At 34.3% G+C, this 17545-nt stretch overlaps 2 protein-coding genes across 2 annotated transcripts; one reads left to right on the top strand and one right to left on the bottom strand.

The window, feature by feature from the left end:
• Positions 1 to 444: 444 nt before the first annotated feature.
• LOC134230090 (uncharacterized) lies at positions 445 to 3805 on the bottom strand. The gene is made up of 4 exons (XM_062711865.1): positions 3575 to 3805; positions 3142 to 3290; positions 2663 to 2772; positions 445 to 1763 (listed from the first exon to the last, which is right to left on the bottom strand). Exons 1-4 carry the CDS (start codon positions 3773 to 3775, stop codon positions 670 to 672), a joined length of 1554 nt encoding a protein of 517 aa, XP_062567849.1. The 5' UTR covers positions 3776 to 3805; the 3' UTR covers positions 445 to 669.
• Positions 3806 to 3936: 131 nt separating this feature from the next.
• On the top strand, positions 3937 to 10705 carry LOC134230089 (beta-1,3-galactosyltransferase 5-like). Its single transcript, XM_062711864.1, has 2 exons — positions 3937 to 4011; positions 9409 to 10705. The coding sequence occupies exon 2, from the start codon at positions 9478 to 9480 to the stop codon at positions 10456 to 10458; it is 981 nt and encodes a 326-aa protein (XP_062567848.1). The 5' UTR covers positions 3937 to 4011; positions 9409 to 9477; the 3' UTR covers positions 10459 to 10705.
• Positions 10706 to 17545: the final 6840 nt, after the last annotated feature.

The following is a 17545-nucleotide window of genomic DNA, read 5'->3' as shown; positions in this document are numbered from 1 at the left end:
TTTCAAATGTGCCTGAACAACAAAGTTGTACAAGCATCCCACAGCAGTGGCATGTGCCCAGGGGCTCAAAGATCAAGCCTGTCCCTATTAATCATGTGGTGGTAGCAAGACCAACTGAATCAAGAAAAAGAAAACCTGTGACATGCCAGTTAGACTTAAATGAAGAGTATGTGAAAAGACAAAGACTTTTTTCTTTTGGAAATAAAACCATTATATTTAATAATACAGTATTCTTCATGGCTACAATTTCGTACAAATTTAAGCTCAGATTTTTTAATTGATCAGTCATAATAATAATAATAATGTACAAAAAAATCACAACTTGAAAAAATATTAATTCATACGTCATATTTTAATATCAGTCTACCCAAAGTGTCCAAAAATGACATACTGCAGCTGAGTTCACTAAAAGGAACCCCTCTGGAATATACTGTGTCTGCAGATCACCCATTAGTAAATACCCCCCTTGGTGATGTGCAGATAGGCTCAATATTGTCATATCAGGTACATGTTTACAATAACCACAATAAATATTTAAATATAAATGCAGTTGGAAAATTTGCTAATAATTTTAAATGATGTATATAAATTATCCGCATCACAAGTTAAATGCCAAAGTCAATGATATGTGTCAATACACTGAAATGCTTAACTCGTAAAAAAAGTAGACTATTTACCATGTTTACTGTCTGTTACAAACACATCATGAAATAGTGTCAAGTGACAACATACAGACCAAATTTTGTTAATGTTTTTAAATAATGATGTAGGAATGCGAACAGAAAGCATTTTGTAAGTTTTAACCTTTGCGATAAGTCTTTCAATGTGCACACGATGCTTAGCAATCTTCTCAGTAAGCACAGTGTCTGAAACTGACATCTGGCATGTTGAAGAAGCCATTGGTGGAATATTCAATACCAAATTTAAATTACTTAATTCCTCTCTAATAGTAAACCCTTTATCAGCCATAATAGCATCCCCATCTTTTACATAACCTTTTAATTTTAGTGATTCAAGAACATTGTAAAATCCAGACTGTTCACAAATTTGTTTATCTGATATACATCCTGTAAACAATTCGGATGCAAAAATCACTGAACCATTTGGATCACAACCAATTAAAGCTTTCAAAGTAGTACTAGACTTATAATCACTGTAAAGCTGACTTTGCAAACCAAGTGCACATGGTGCTTGTGTTCTAAATTCAGTACCATCAATAATTACCAAAGTAGTGGGGTAATCATTTTTAAAATCTTTAGGCATGTTATTAATAATAACATCACGATGAGGCCAAATACAAAGTTGGCCCAACTTATAATACATCAATGAAATCCAAGTATTAAATACAATTCCAGATGACTGCAGTGATAGTTTGAACCTAACTGACAAATCTTTCAAACCAAAGTTATGTCTCAGTCTACATAAAGTTAAAAAGAGTCCATCTTGCAGTGACAACTTTTTAATGTCTTTTCGACCTTTTTCATAATTTACTGAGGATTCATCTGAAACTAAAAATGCCAAGAGACCAGCAAATCTTATATATACAATGCCAGTGTAATATTTAAACAAATTCTTCAATTTTCCCTCTCTTCTTATCACTTCGTCGACTCCAAATGATGGCTTCTGATCCTCAGATGATAGTTTGTCTTTAAGTTCCTTTATTTCCTCTTTCAGAGTGCAGATTGTAGCTTCGTACTGCGTCTCTTTTTCTCTTAACATGTGTAGCTCTGTGGCCATTGCAAACATCTCAATTGGAGAAATCCCTAGAATGATAGAAGATAAATTTTAATCATATACTTACTAAGACTTATTTCAGTTTAATACATAGTGGAGTTTTTTTTCAGACAAATAACATTAAGGAGGTTGAGCCACCCATGTCGGATGGTTGTGGCAATACTGATATATTCCACCCAGCCCCAGTACCATTGCCACAAGAGTATATAGATTTGAATATGAAATACAAAGATTGTGATCCCATTAAAATTGAATTGTATACAAGAGAACAAAGTGATTCAGCACAATGGTACAATGAAAGAAAGAATCGTTTGACTGCATCTAATTTTGGGAAAATTTTGCAAAGAAAGTCGACCCCTAATGACAAGTTTCTGGGAAGCATATTTAACACTAAAAAGATTTCCGCTCCATCCTTAGAATACGGTAAAATCCACGAAAAGGATGCAAAGTCTAGATACTTAAAAGACTTTCCAGCTAGGCACATCCACACCTGTGGGCTAGTTATTAACAAGGAGTTTGCCTTTTTAGGGGCAACTCCGGATGGTAAGGTGTGTGACAATGGTCACTGCGGTCTGATTGAAATTAAATGTCCATATTCTGCTAGGAATATGACAATTGCGGAAGCATGCGGGAATGTGCGAGATTTCTTTTTGTGTAAAAACAATGAAATCACATTGAAAAAAACTCATGCACATTATGCACAAATTCAGGGCCAACTCATGATCACAGGTTGTGCATTTTGTGATTTTGTTGTTTTCACACAGAAAGATATCTTTGTGGAGAGAATACAGCCTGACCTTCCATTTATGACCACTATGCTGGAAAAGTTGTGTGTTTTTTTCAAAACCTACGCAAAGCCGTTTCTTGCTAAACAAACAGTACAAAATTAAGTTAAGGTAGCCTAACTTGGAAACTTTTGAATGCTTACAAGGTTCTTCTGTTTGTACAGATATGTTGCTACTACTGTTGATGTTGTTTGACGTTTCGGTTTCTGTTGTTGAGTTCACATCTTCTCCATGTTCTTCTATATCTGTTGTACTATAAAAAATTAAAAAAAATATGTAGGAAGAAAGATTCTGCTTCTAGCATGTAATGTCCACAATCAACTAGCTGATTATAATGGCAAATGTAGTGTGCATGAAGTTACAAAAATTAAAAAAATTAAAATAATAATCATAGATTAAGGTACGTGATCACCTGAGACCTAAGGTCTCTGGTGTATTTGCAGCAACTATCTCTGATGGTATGTTTTTTCACTCTTTGATGGTACGAGGGAAATCACTTTTACAGGATGGTATTTGGTAGGCTTTACAATGAATATGTTGTGATCGACGTAATGATGGAATTAGTCAATTTGTTGGTCATTACCTCCCCAAACCTCAAATTTGTCAATTTGTGGGTTTTTACCTTAGAATTCTTTTTTTCTTTGACACTGGGTTACTCTCAGCGTATGTGCTAGACCGTTTGCGAAGTGGCCTGGTCGGTCGAACAGCTGATCCATCAGCTTGTAATGGGTCAGGAAATTCCACAGTTGGTCCATTACCTCCCACGAAATGCTGTAAATAATTCAATAACATTGGCCTCAAACCTTACGGTGTTTTAAAATTTATTACATAGTAAGCATTAACAACACTTAAACACATAAATATCAATTACCATCTCTTGCAATATGAATAACAGCCCATTTTTTTTTATTACAAAGATGTGTAAAATCGATGCATCCCGAATTTGTACGGTATGCAGGTATGGTATATTCCTAAGTTCTGAGGTTTTATACAACTAATAAATTAAGACTCAGTGTGCACAACAGTCATAAACATTAAATTATCACCAGCTGTACCTTTGAACAAACAGCTTTGTGTTTGTTTATTCTCTGAATGTTCAACTGTTCGTGTGGACGTCCGCAAGCCTTGATCCACCGAAGACATTTCTGGAGATTAGTTTTCGGTTTTGGGAACAAAATAAGCTTAACACCGTTCTGTAACCTCTCAGGATATCTCTCATCAACATTACAGGTTCCCCACGCACACCGCAATACCATTTTTTAACAAAAACTTAAACTTCCCACAACTTGTCAAAGGTTTGTTTGTGGGACAACATGGCGGCCGATCGAAGCGCTTCTGTGACTAATTATACGGAACAATCTGATTGGCTAATAAAATAAGTTTGATTGACGTGTCGGAACTATGAATTACAAAAGAGTTCGCTGGAGTAAAAAAAAATGTAATCACAAATAGTCGAGTATGGTCCAAATGGTGAATACAGAACTATGAAACTGTGAGAGTTTTAAACTATGCTTCATATATCTTCTTAAGGTCTGACAATACAGTGGGTGTAATTGGAACAAATCATTTTTATAGGGCATATAGCATGTTTTCTTTTGAAGATCATATTTGACAATTTAAAAAATAGCAGTTGGTGTTTCGGGACGCGTCTAGTCAGGAAGGAAACTGTGTCAAGAACTTTTATACAAGGTCTGTATTTTAGATTCTTTTTTTACTTCACTAAATAAATAGGTGTCTAGCATATGGTATTAAAATGGTGAATTTCTTTTTTAAAATATAGGCCTAGAGAAAAAGAACTGCATTAGGCTATACGTAGGTCCTTGTTAATTTTATTATATATCATAAATCACAAATATTGGGCGCTTGATTTGTCTACACCTTACACCCGGTGTACACTTTTCCATAATCAAGTACACTTTTTAAAGTGTATTAAACCATCTTCACCTTGTTAGTTATTATAACGAAAATTCAATGTGACTGGACAAATGTCCAGATGGTTTACCTGCAGATTTTTTTAATGTATTACTTAGATATTACTAATAACTATCAAGTATTTGATGGGTTGATTGTGATTAGATGAATTAATTATGTTTTAAATTATTATAACTAAATAAATGATGACCGTCAAGCAAAAACCACCCTTAAGTGAAAATTTTGACATTTTGAGTTGTTTAGTGATCCTGATAGAAAAATTTCTCCTCTTTCTAATGATATATAACATGTTGTTGTTCAAAGAGTAATTATTAGTGAATTTTTTCAAATAAAAAATATAATTTTTTCGTCATGACGCTGTGTTTTATTTTATAACGTCAATTATTTTGTTCTCACATTTCCATGGTTGTGTTGTAAAAACTGCAAAAGAAAAATCACCTCTGACAACAAATGACATTAAATGAGTGATTTCTATTTTATTACATTGTTATTGTCACTTTTTATGATCGATACTTTTAGCATTTTAGAAGAAAAATCAGGTTTTTATTACCCCTCCCCCCTTAAAAAGAGAAAGGAGATGTTTTGTTTCTTTATTTACAATCATTTTTGTCAGATTATTTTTCTTTTTAGGGGAGGGGGTTTATTGTATACAGGTCTATGCTTGTAAAATCTCGACGGAAAACTCAGATTCAACTAATACTAGAGACTTTTATGCCCCCCCCCCCCCCAAAAAAAAAAAAAAAAAGAAATACACAGTTCAGATCACATTGATAGTTTGAATGCTTTTTTGTTTCAGAAGTTTTTGTTTTTCGTCATTTTGTGATTGAACAATTTCATGATCATGGTATGTCGAGTCGACATGTGAGTGAAAGTAACTGTTGCGAATTAATAATACATGTACGTTGTCGATATCTAAATTTATAAGGCCACAGAAAAACTTTCCTGTGTCTCATGTATACGAATTTGAATAAATTCGGAATACAGAAATTATGTCTGCTAATAAGGGGCATTCTGATAACAAACGGCCCTATCATTTTCCAGAGAAAGAGATTGGTTGTACTGTTTAATGTCCCTCTCGAGAATTTTTCACTCATATTGAAACACCACCGCTTTCCAGTGGAAAAAAATGTCCTATACTCTGTACTCAGGGCCATTGAGCGGGTACGAATTTTTTTCGTGCCAGCGCCTACTGCGACAGGGGAACTCCGTTTATACGGTCTCATCCGAAGGATCGGTCTCCACGTCTCACAGTGGGATTCGAACCCGCGACGAGAGTATATTATTTCACACTTAAATTAAATCAAGGCGTTTGACGAAGATACTTTCTGTCCTTGTTTTTTTTTTTTTTTTTTTTACAAACGAATTTATTCTTTTTGGAGCAGTTTGAGGAACAGATTCGATTGCATCTTTCTATTAATCTCACACAAATGGCCAGAATAGCTTTATCAAAGTAATTGTCCTCTCTGACCCTGCATTAAAGATGCATATAATACATATTGCTGCAATATAATTTATACCCATTGAAACTTTAAATTTGGCACTGAACTTCTAGTAATTGGAAGGAACCCCCCCCCCCCTTTCTTATGTTCTGCAAATGTGCATTTGTCGCGCCTCGTGGTGGAAAGCAAGTTCACAAATCAATCAACTTCTCTCAGTCTCTATATATTTTACTTATTAATGGAATTCCAACATCCACCAACTTTATCAATGTACAGGACTTGCAGAGGAAGTAAAATTTTTGACTGATAGCAAGTCTCCTTGATGAATAAATGTCTGTTTTAAGAAAATAATTATTTATTGGAAAATAATTGACAATGAGTTTTTCCTCCTTGATTGTAGACTACAAATTTGCTAAAATTAAGACAATTAGTACCTTACCTACATGCGTTTTTGTTTCAATTTTGCATATAAAAATGTATTTCCAGGAGTGAATTCGTAGTTTGCAGTGTGACTAGGGTCCATATAATAAAAAACATATTTATCAGGATGAAAATTTCCACATAGGATAAACTTTTTCATTCATAAAATTTAGAGGGAAGGGTAATGGCTGCTTTCTCTTTTAAGCACGCGTTACGTGCACCTGCCGTGACATTCGTTTTGATATTAAAAAGAAATGACATATGAAGCTTTGTCATATGTACATTTTTAAATAACACCTGATTTTGCCTATAGAATCTAAGAATTTTCCCTGAAATACACTTTCGGAAACAATGACCAAAATACATGTATACGATCCTTGCACATAAATTCTGGACATAATAAATGCGGATCGAGTGGCGTGAGACAATTCGTGCAGAAATCATTGAAATAATTCCGAGAGAGAAAGAGAGAGAGAACATTATACTAATAGTATATACATGTACTAAGAGTACAATGCATGGCCAAATATTATATACTCCGAAAATACTGTAGGTCAATTTGTCATACATGAACATGCACGTGGAGCGGAATCGAAAGCACATAAGAATAGTCCAGTACATAATGCACGTAATACTGTTGATGTTATCCAGTGTTCTGTGTATTTTGCGGAAAAACGAAACACTTGGTATTTTATAAAATGATTAAGAATAAGCAAGTTTGACAAGTGTTGTTGATACATGTAAGTCACCGTTTAAGGGAATGACTAGGTATTTAATTGAGGAGGCTGTTTATGAGTGGCTATAAATATTCTGTTACAAAATCATTTGCCTTTTCAAAAATAGTTTGTTCCTAATCTTTATTGATTTAAAATATTGTTCTCAATCGCAAGAATTTTTTTTTTATTTTTAAAAGAATCTCCCGCAACATCTGGCTGAAATTCTGACGTATACATATTGACAACAATTTCACTTGCTTTCAAGGTGTAAATCGTCTTCATTGGGTGTACTTTGGAGTAGACAAGTCATGAGCACCAGACTGTAAATGTTTCTGTTACCAAAGTACCAGTACCCTATGTAATTAAACGTATGAACGCCAATGAACAAAGTTGGAAAATATTTTAAAATTTATTATGCATAGATTAACGATTCGGTGGTTTTGTTCAATGAGACACAGTTAATTAACCTCAGTAAAGTATTAAGTGCATGTGAAATCAAATAAATATTTTCCTATTCCATGTCAGACATTATGCTTACAATGGATTTAGAACTATCTGAGAAAAAAACGAGCAAAAGCAACTAACAAAGTGCGATTTAAATTTTACCATGTACGACGACCAAGTGTTTTTATACCCCGGCTTGAAAAGCGGGAGGGTATATAGTAATCGGGATGTCCGTCCATCTGTTACGCTTTGAAGAAAGGCAGGTAGTCTTCATCGCATCCCTACAGGCATTATCCATGAAAGCTTTGTCCAGGTAGCCCTGGGGCTTATATACATGTATATAATTAATGGAAATGGACATACTTCAAAAACTTTAACCTGGGCATTCATCTGGAAATTGTACGTCAAATTCCGGATCCGATTCCGAAGCAAGTCTGGTAGTGTCCATCCCTAGATGCATCATCCAAGTTAAACGTATATCTTGGAAATTTCTTTGCAGTAACATATAATATATTGTACACGGTTTACGAAGACAAAATACTTGCCAGAAGTTTTATCTTCAATATTGGATTAATTGTTTAAGTGAAGGGAGGGAGATGTTAAAAATGATCTTTGTTCTTTCGCCCAGTGAATCCAATCCGGGGGAGAGTTGTGTCCTCTGTTCAGCAATTTGATATGAAAGATGGCAAACTTACAGTTTCAAAAATTGTTTTCTAAACAATAATATTAGACAAGTATTAAATCCCAAAAGTATCAAATTAAAAGCTTAAATGCATGAGTGGTCCGGACCTACCCCTAAAGACAGAAGGGGTAAGGATAGGGAGGGGTACAATTTGAACAAACTTGAATCTACACTACCTGAGGATGCTTTCTAATAAAATGACAAACCATGGCTTTACTGTTCTTTAGACAAAGATTATTCAGATCATGACCTCTGGGGTAAGTTTGGGCCATAATGGGCAATTAAATTTTTGCATAGAAATATATATGAAAAAAATCTTTATAATTCTTCTTATCAAGTATGGCAAAATTACACATGCCTGTTTTATTGATATAATGACATTTTCAAGTATTAAAAAATTCAATCCCCCCTCCCCCAACAAGTAAACTTCTCAGTATTGAGCTGATTTGTGTTTTTTAACAAGCCCATATGCTCAGGTGGGTGATGTGGCCCAGGAGCCTCTTGTTTTTCTTATCCTTGTCCATCATTTTTCAAAATTTGATTCTTCAATGATGTTCCTTTAGTCAAAAATTTCTAACGTTTTCCAGGCTTTTTAGCCCACCTGAGCCAAAGGCTCAAGTGAGCTTTTCTGATCATAATTTGTCCGTTGTCTGTCGTTGTTGTCGTTGTTGTTGTCGTTGTCGTTGTAAACTTTTCACATTTTCATCTTCTTCTCGAGAACCAGCGGGCCAATTTCAACCAAACTTGCCACAAAGTATCCTTAGGTAAACTAAAGGGAATTCAAGTTTGTCCAAATGAGGGGTCGCGCCCTCTTCAAAGGCCAATTGGACCTATAAGTCACTTTTTCCATTAAATACATGTATACAACTTTACACATGCAGAAGATTCTTTCTGTGGTTAAATGCTTATTGTTTTCGTTCGGTTTTTTCTCTATAATTATTATTATGGTCTTCCGTCTTCATCCCTCTTAACATTTCTCATAACTTTTAAACTGTTAATACTAGGGCTTTCATATGTCACAGGTATATTGGTTGTGACAAGACCTTCATCTCGATACCAAATTTTATAACCTTTCCATCTTGCAGTTTGAATTGCTTCAGCCTTCGCCATAAGCTGTCAAATATATACGGGGCATCACTATTCACAAACACATCTTGTTTTCCCAACTGTAATGCACAAGTTATGCACAGTCGAATGATTTTCAGGTTTGATTAAATTGACACGTATCTTAACTGCAGTCTTATATTTATTTACAGGTAAAATCGAAGGAATGCAGACAATAGTAACAACGTAGTGCTAGAGGATTACGCATCGTCACAGAAGATATGTTCAACAGACATCGTAAATGTTATTTACTGTTACTGACGACAAACACTCTCATTTTCGTCACATTACTTTTATATTCTTCATTCTATTCTCAGCGACAAAATTTGATAGAAGCTCTCTCCATCTCAGTTTTAAACGCAAAGGATGAAACAGTTTCCAAACTTTTTTCGTCTTACCAAGAGACGATGCAAGTTATTCCAGAAAAGTGTGAAAAAGAAGTAGAATTACTCATACTGGTTCCGAGTTCAGCGTGGAATTTTGAGCACAGGGATGCAATAAGGACAACATGGGGACATATCAACAGTACTGATGCCAAGACGAGGCTGGTGTTTCTGACGGGGAAGGTTCATAATATCACAATTCAAAGAAAGCTGAAGAAAGAAAGAAAACTTCATAAAGATTTGGTGCAAGAGAACTTCCAGGAATCTTATGACAATTTAACCAACAAGTCTGTGGCATTGATAAAATGGGCAAATTTAAATTGTCCAGTTGTCAAATATGTCTTAAAAGCAGACGATGATATGTTCATAAATATTCAAAATTTAGTCAAATTGTTACGGAGAATGGAACCCAAAAATTCCATACTTGGAGTAAAAAATTCGCATTCCGTGCCATTTCGAGACCCAGGATCAAAATGGTATGTTTCAAAGAAACAATATCCGAAAGACAAGTATCCACCTTATATTAGTGGGACGGCATACGTCATCACAGGTGATATCATAACAACCTTATTTAACGCAACAAAGTACCTACCGTCATTATTTATAGAAGATGTTTATATCACTGGGATTTGTAGAGAAGCAATAGGTGCTAAGGCTGTTCACATAGCTGGCTTTGATTCAGGAAGGAGTAGTGTCAAAATCGACGGGACAAACTTTAGGGATAGGATAACCGGACATCATTTTTCTCCACAAGATGTAAAACAGATGTGGATTGAACTCAATGAGGCTTCATCTGTACCGTCCAGAAATAATCGGTGAATTTTATGTTAACCTTGAACTTCAATATTCAGAGGGAGGAAAAATATGGTGAAAACGACGTTTTTTTCTTGGAGTTTTAAATGTTTGTTTCAGTAAAACTACAAGTGAATGATTTGGTTGTAAACATAAAAAATGAAAAAAGTAGGCATTTTTAAAGATAACAACATGGGCTAACGGTGCATTTATTGTAAAATTTGCTGATCTTCTTTAAATTATCAAGTTTAAAATATAGATTTTGTCAGTTTAATATTTGCAGTTATTTTTCTTGCATGTGGATTGACTTTTAAGAACCATGACTAGAAAGTTTCTTAATTGTTATCCAGTGTCGCCTACTTTTGCGGAGCATTATGGATTGGCCAGGAAAAAGGCTACAGAGGTGTTACATGTAATTAGAGATATTTCCTTGGTCCCATCTGCCATACTCTCCCTCTCTTTTCCTTTCTTATTACCCAGTAATAAAACCTGAATCAAAAACTTGATGTCTTGACATGATATCAGTTTTTGACAAGGTCTGTATCACTGAAAAAAACAAGAGGCCCATGGGCCACATCGTTCACCTGAGAAGCTTTGACCATGCTATTCTTAACCAATCCCCCCCTTGTAATACCTATTGTGACCCAATCGTACCCCATGGGTAATAATTTGGACGATTTAAAATCTACACTACCCCAGGATCACATAAGTTTCAGCCTTTCTGGCCCAGTGGATCTTGAGAAGAAGATTTTTAAAGATTTTCCCAATATATTTCAATGTAAAACTTTGATTCCCTATTGTGGCCACTCGTAACCCCCCTGGGTCATGATTTGAACAATTTAAAATCTACACTACCCCAGGATGCTTCCACATAAGTTTCAGCTTTTCTGGCCGAGTAGTTCTTGAGAAGAAGATTTTTAAAGATTTTCCCAATATATTTCAATGTAAAACTTTGATTCCCCATTGTGGCCCCACCCAACCCCCGGGGTCATGATTTGAACAATTTAGAATTTACATTACCCCAGGATGCTTCCACATAAATTTCAGCTTTTCTGGCCTAGTGGTTCTTGAGAAAAAAATTTAATGACCCCTCCCTATTTTGTCTTTTCTTGATTATCTCCCCTTGTGAGAGGACCTGTCCCTTCATTTCAACAATTTATATTTCCCTTTACCCAAGGATGCTTTGTACCAAGTTTGATAAAAATTGGTCCAGTGGTTCTTGAGAAGAAGTCGAAAATGTGAAAAATTTACAGACGGACAGACAGACAGCTAAACGGACGGACGACGGACAAAATGTGATCAGAAAAATGATTTAGATTCTTTTTTACTTCATCATAGGTATCCATCATACAGCTCAACGCACTGTTTAGCTCACACGGTTTTTCATACAAATTAAGGTCATATTTTTGTAATAAAAATTACTACATTCGAACTTCAGTACGATGACATAGCCTTAAGTTATTTTACATATAAAATGTCAGGTATAGATGTCCTTTAAAATTATTATCTTAATTTTCCAAAGTGGATGTTTTAGAGGGGAATTTATCAATAAATGGTACGATGTTTCTACTATAAGCTTCTACCATAGGTTTTTTTTACAAATTAAATAAAACGTGCTTTCTTTGATACAATGTACATGTAGTTGAAAATTTTAAATTTTCTTCTTAAAGGTGAGTATTTTTTTTTAATTCTTTGCACATTTACCATACTCCTCTTGGTTTTGTCGAAATGTAGCACCGAAAAGGGGATAACATTGCAGAAAGAAACCATACTAAAGGGTAGGATAATGAAGTATAATTTTTTATTTTTTTAAATAGTAAATTTTTTCTATGAAAAGGAAAATTCTGCATTTACGGTTTGAAACGTTACAATGTTGCTGTGGGATGAATCTTTCATCATTCTAGATTTTAGAAGGTGACTCTGAAAAATGACACATTATTAACATACAAAGCAGTCAAACAGATGAAAAATACTGTTATCACCCTGCGCTAAAGAGTCAGAATGTACAGAAAATACAAGTTACAAGTAGCTGTACTGTGCCCGTGTCTACGTTTCTGCAAAGAGCTACTGCTTTTATAAAAAGACCGCTGCAATTGGCAAGAAACTACAAAACATCAAATGGAAATAGTTGTTATTTTAATTTTCAGCCAAGAATATATCAAAGTTCTACCAATTGATTTGTATGAATTGGTTTTAGTAAATGAAATAAAACTCAAATGATGTAAACAGATACTTTTAAAATGTATTTTGTTGTCTCAATACATAATATTACATTATAAAAAATGTGACCTTAATTTGTGCGAAAAACCATATGAGCTTAAAAAGTGCGTTGAGCTGTATGGCATTAAAAGGGTGAAAAATTTATATTCTTTTTTACTTCACTATAGGTATCTAGCAAATGACATTAAAAGGGTGAACAAGATGTATTTGTGAAATACTATGCGCTCGGCAGACACAAAGTTCGAAAAAAATATTTTTAGCATATAGTTCACAGTCAATGTCACAAGGTCATTGACCTTGGTGCCATTTGAAAGAACTTAATTCGTGGAGATGCATACCAATTATGAAGTCTCTTATCTTCTATGGTTTAAAAGTTATGCCGAAAGTTCTAAAGCTATTTTTAGCATATAGTCAAGGACTCACGAGGTCAATGACTTTGAAAGAGCTTATTAAGTGGAGTATGCATAGTTACCAAATATGTAGTCTCTATCTCTCATGGTTCAAAAGTTATAGCGAAGGTTAAAGTTGACAACGGACAGACAGACAAACAGATATGACAAAAACAATATACGCCTCGGATCTATCGATCCAGGCGCATAAATATTACGTTCTTTTTTTACTTCAGTATAGGTGTCTAGCATATGGCATTAAAAGGGTGAAGAATTTACATTCTTTTCACTTCACTTTGATATCTAGCATATGGCATTAAAAGTGTGGAAAAAATTATTTTTATTTATTCACTTAAGGTATCTAGCATATGGCATTAAAAATTTTTGTAAAAAGGGCCAACTGAGAAAAAGAACTGCATCGGGCTACACGTAGGATCGATTCTTGTAAAATAAAGAGTATTGCATCTAAGAATTTATAAATCACTACAACAGGTAAACCTTAACGTATATACGAGGGGTTATCAAAAAGGTCGTGGACTGAGGCTGTAAAATAAGTATTATGTTGCCTGAGCTTACAAAATTTATAGGGAACATAAAACAACAAATATTAAAGAAATGTTGAAAATTTTAGCTTGATACGTTCATTATTTCTCAAATAATTATAAAATAAATACGACATTATATGATCACCCGGCGCCGTCGCCGCGAAGTTTCATGACGTCCGACAATGTCATTATTTTTCAATGTCCGCTTCTTCTACCTCGTACACTCATTTTGATGAGATTCCCTAGAGCTGAGTAGGGACTTCAATCCCTCTCGTTTTTTTGACTGTACAATGTCATAAACAGCAGCTTTCAATATATGTATATTATTGCAAATGGATTGATACATTGTGAGAGATCCTCGCTTGATTGTTCCAGCATATTTTGTTGGATTTTTTTTTAGTTCAGTATAGCTAAAACACGTACATGATCAACGTCATCATTTGACGTGATAGATTTTTCAAACCTTGACTACAAATCGACATTGACTTTGCATCCCTTTTCTCTTATCTATTTTGGCATTAAAAAACAAGTATTCTGGATGCATATTATTTCTCCGTAGCCAGTTTAAACATTTCTAAGGTATATACCAGTTTTTCCAGGGACAAAAACTTTACAAAATGTTAGAAAAAGAAACCCCTCCCCCTTTTGACGTCATTTTCGAGGCAATATTTGTTTGGATACTCCATGTAAAATTTAAAATAAAATTCATAGAACTTCCAGAATGAGGTAAAAATTCCATTTTTTATGGAACAATAGTGTCCCAACATATACCTGAATTAACGGGATTTTTGGATGTCAGATGTTCATATCAAAATAGTTTATCTTAGTCACACTTAGGTCGAAAAAACGTCGTTTTCGAGGTTGCGCCGCCTGGACATACCATTACTTACAAAAACGTTACTAATTTATTAAAAAATAAAATTTATGATTTGTGGGTGATTCTATAGATAGAAAAGATGATGATAACTAAATATTTTAAAATTCATTGATGTACCTAAAGCGGTTTTAATTTTTTGGTGATAGTCCACGAACTTTTTGATAGCCCCTCGTATGTGTATATACGTGTTTGAACGCCAATGAACAATGAAGGAAAGAATTTTAAAATTTATCCCGAATAGAATGACGATTCGGTAGTTTTGTTCAACGAGACCCGGTTAATTAAATTGAGGAAAATATAAACTGCATGTAAAATCAAATAAATATTTTCCTATTCCATGACACCATGTATTTAAAACTGCCTTTGAAAAAAAATAAAACAGAAGCAACAGACAAATCGCAAATTAAATTTTATCATGTACGACGACTACATTATATCTTTTATTTTTATAAACAAGATTATGGCACAATTAGAATCGATCTAATATTAAAATTAGATATTCCGACTTTAACTAAAATAAAATGAATTAAATTTAGTTTTCTGCAAATCATGAGACATTATCATGACAGTTACAAAATGGGTAAAGATCAAGGTTAACAAAAGATCGTTGGAGCTAGCGTTTCGTCACAATAGCGATTATGATGCATCATCCATATAGGAGTAATAGCATTATTTTTATCCAATGCCTAATCGTTTTTAGAACACATTTTAGTATGCCTTTCGTAAACTGGAATATGGCAGTTCCTATGCCTTCTTGGTATTGTTTCTTCATATCTTCCGTTAAGGTTTTTCTTCAAGTTTGGAAAAATGAAACAGGTCAAAGGGTGAAAGATTTGGCGAATATTGTTGGTGTGACAAAACGTTGACTCTGTTTATCCAAAAAAGTTCTCTCATAAACCTTTTTAATTTTTTGTAAAAATCGTGCTTTTTGGACTTGTTCAGAAATTGAATGGCCTCCCAAATAAGAATCTGAACAACAATACCACTTCTATTAAAGAAAATGGCATATAATACTTTGCTTGTGCTCTCGCACTTCTTTGCCCTTCTCAGACCTTTGCGTGCTGTCTTGGCCAAGTGCACTGTGTTGAAAATATTTCTTTAAGGTTGAAATCAATGGATTCAGGTTTCATTATCTGTTAGAATTTCAGACAAAGATGAATAAGAGCATTTTTTGATTTTTCTTTTTAACAATGATTGTTTTAATATTCTTAGGACCATTACACGCTTACTTTGGACTTTCAGTAAGGCGTGGCATTCTCGACGTTACCTATTAATTAGCTTCTGAAATTTACACAGCTTCCCCTCACTGTTGAAATGTACATAGGATAGAAATGCGGCCTAATGTCAACTGGTATAGTCCCAGATAGCAGGATGTTATTGGACCTTTGTTGGGCCAACAACGCTCCTTATGTTGGGCCACTGTTTGAATTCAACATTGGGCCATCGGTAATTTGCTCATCGGCCCTTAATCAAACCAACTTGTTGGCTTATTGTTGGGCCAATGTAACAGTTAATATTGGGCCACTGTTGGGCCAGTGTATTATTTCAATATTGGGCAAACGTCATTTTTGTACAATTGGGCCATTGTAAGCAACTAATGTTGGGCCAACGGTAATTTGCTCATCGGCCCTTAATCAAACCAACTTATTGGCTTATTGTTGGGCCAATGTAACAGTTAATATTGGGCCACTGTTGGGCCAATGTATTTTTTCAATGTTGGGCAAACGTCATTTTTGTACAGTTGGGCCATTGTAAGCAATTAATGTTGGGCCAACGGTAATTTGCTCATCGGCCCTTAATCAGACCAACTTGTTGGCTTATTGTTGGACCAACGAACGGATATCATTGAGCCATTGTTGGGCCACTTATTCTTTCAATATTAGGAAAACATCATTTTTGGGCCAACGTTGGTTTATATCTTATTGGCTCTCCATCATGACAACTCATTTGCTCTTCACTGGTTGGCCATTTGTCCTCAAAATTGACAAACAAATATATACAATAAGGTTATACTAGTTTTGTAGTACAGTTTAATGGTAAAAGCCCTTTAATACTATCTATATATGCTATATATGCTAGATTAATAGTTTAATACATATTCTCAATATTCTCATAGAATTGCCATCAACAAGTATTGCATTGTAATTAGCTATAAATTAAAAAATAAAAAACTGAGGAAAAAGAAATCAAAATATAGAATTGAATTATAACATACTATGATTTTATTGCTCAGTGCATGAAGAAAACATTCATAAAGAATTAAAAGTTGATGCTCACTTCAAGCGATACATGTAGGGTTACAGGACTATATACTTCCTCTCTGATGTAAATAATGCACAAGTTCAGTAAATTACAGGTACCAATAAGCACGTCTAACAAATAAACAAAGCCCTCCTGTACTTAAAATAATACTAAAATGAATCCCGTCATTTTGTTTACTTACACAAAAAAATGTTTCTGGCATCTGCATCGTGTTTATAACCGACAAACAGACACAAAAAAGGGTAGAACTACAGGTATGTCACACTATATCACAGAAAAAAGTTAGGCACTGCCACTTTCCATCTGATCCCTCTCCTAAGTCTCCATTTCCTCTTCTCGAGTCTCCTCCTCCCCCTTCTTTTCTTCTCTGTTCGTTTCTTCCTCCCTCATCCCTGTCCTTGGCATACCTTAGCCATTCTTTGATTGTGTTCTCCATGTCTTTTTAGAATCTCCAGTAGCACTAAAATTGTAATATTTGGTACTTAATACATTTGTTACTTTCTCAGTAAAGAGTAAACATACGATTAAATTTACAAGTATATCACTATATGTTTAAGCTGTCAATTAAGGAATAACCGTCTTTTTTGTTTCATGGTGTGATTAAGTGATTAGCTTGTGTGATGAAGGTATTTATGCATAATATTTATACGCTTGATAATCATCATCAAAACAATTTTGATTCAATGTTGCCCCATATAAAATACATGTATTGAAAATTTGTCGTTACACTGAACAAATTTTAAATGAAAGAACCCAATTTATTTTTAGTACTGAATAAATTTTGTTTTAACTTCAGCAAATTCAACATTTCAAAATGTTTG

This window comes from Saccostrea cucullata, unplaced genomic scaffold, assembly GCF_032062105.1.
Source record: "Saccostrea cucullata isolate Sc308-1 unplaced genomic scaffold, CSIRO_AGI_Scuc_v1 ctg240, whole genome shotgun sequence".
Classification (NCBI taxonomy): domain Eukaryota; kingdom Metazoa; phylum Mollusca; class Bivalvia; order Ostreida; family Ostreidae; genus Saccostrea; species Saccostrea cuccullata.
This window is presented reverse-complemented; position numbering and strand designations above follow the sequence as displayed.

What these genes read in the sequence shown, in the direction of transcription:
- LOC134230090 (XM_062711865.1), bottom strand. Translation starts at nt 3,775, where the DNA reads ATGGTATTGCGGTGTGCGTGGGGAACCTGTAATGTTGATGAGAGATAT. An exon ending in ACAAAGCTGTTTGTTCAAAG is followed by an intron (nt 3,291 to 3,574) that starts GTACAGCTGGTG and finishes AATTATTTACAG; the next exon opens with CATTTCGTGGGAGGTAATGG. An exon ending in TGTACAAACAGAAGAACCTT is followed by an intron (nt 1,764 to 2,662) that starts GTAAGCATTCAA and finishes CTATCATTCTAG; the next exon opens with GGATTTCTCCAATTGAGATG.
- LOC134230089 (XM_062711864.1), top strand. Translation starts at nt 9,478, where the DNA reads ATGTTCAACAGACATCGTAAATGTTATTTACTGTTACTGACGACAAAC.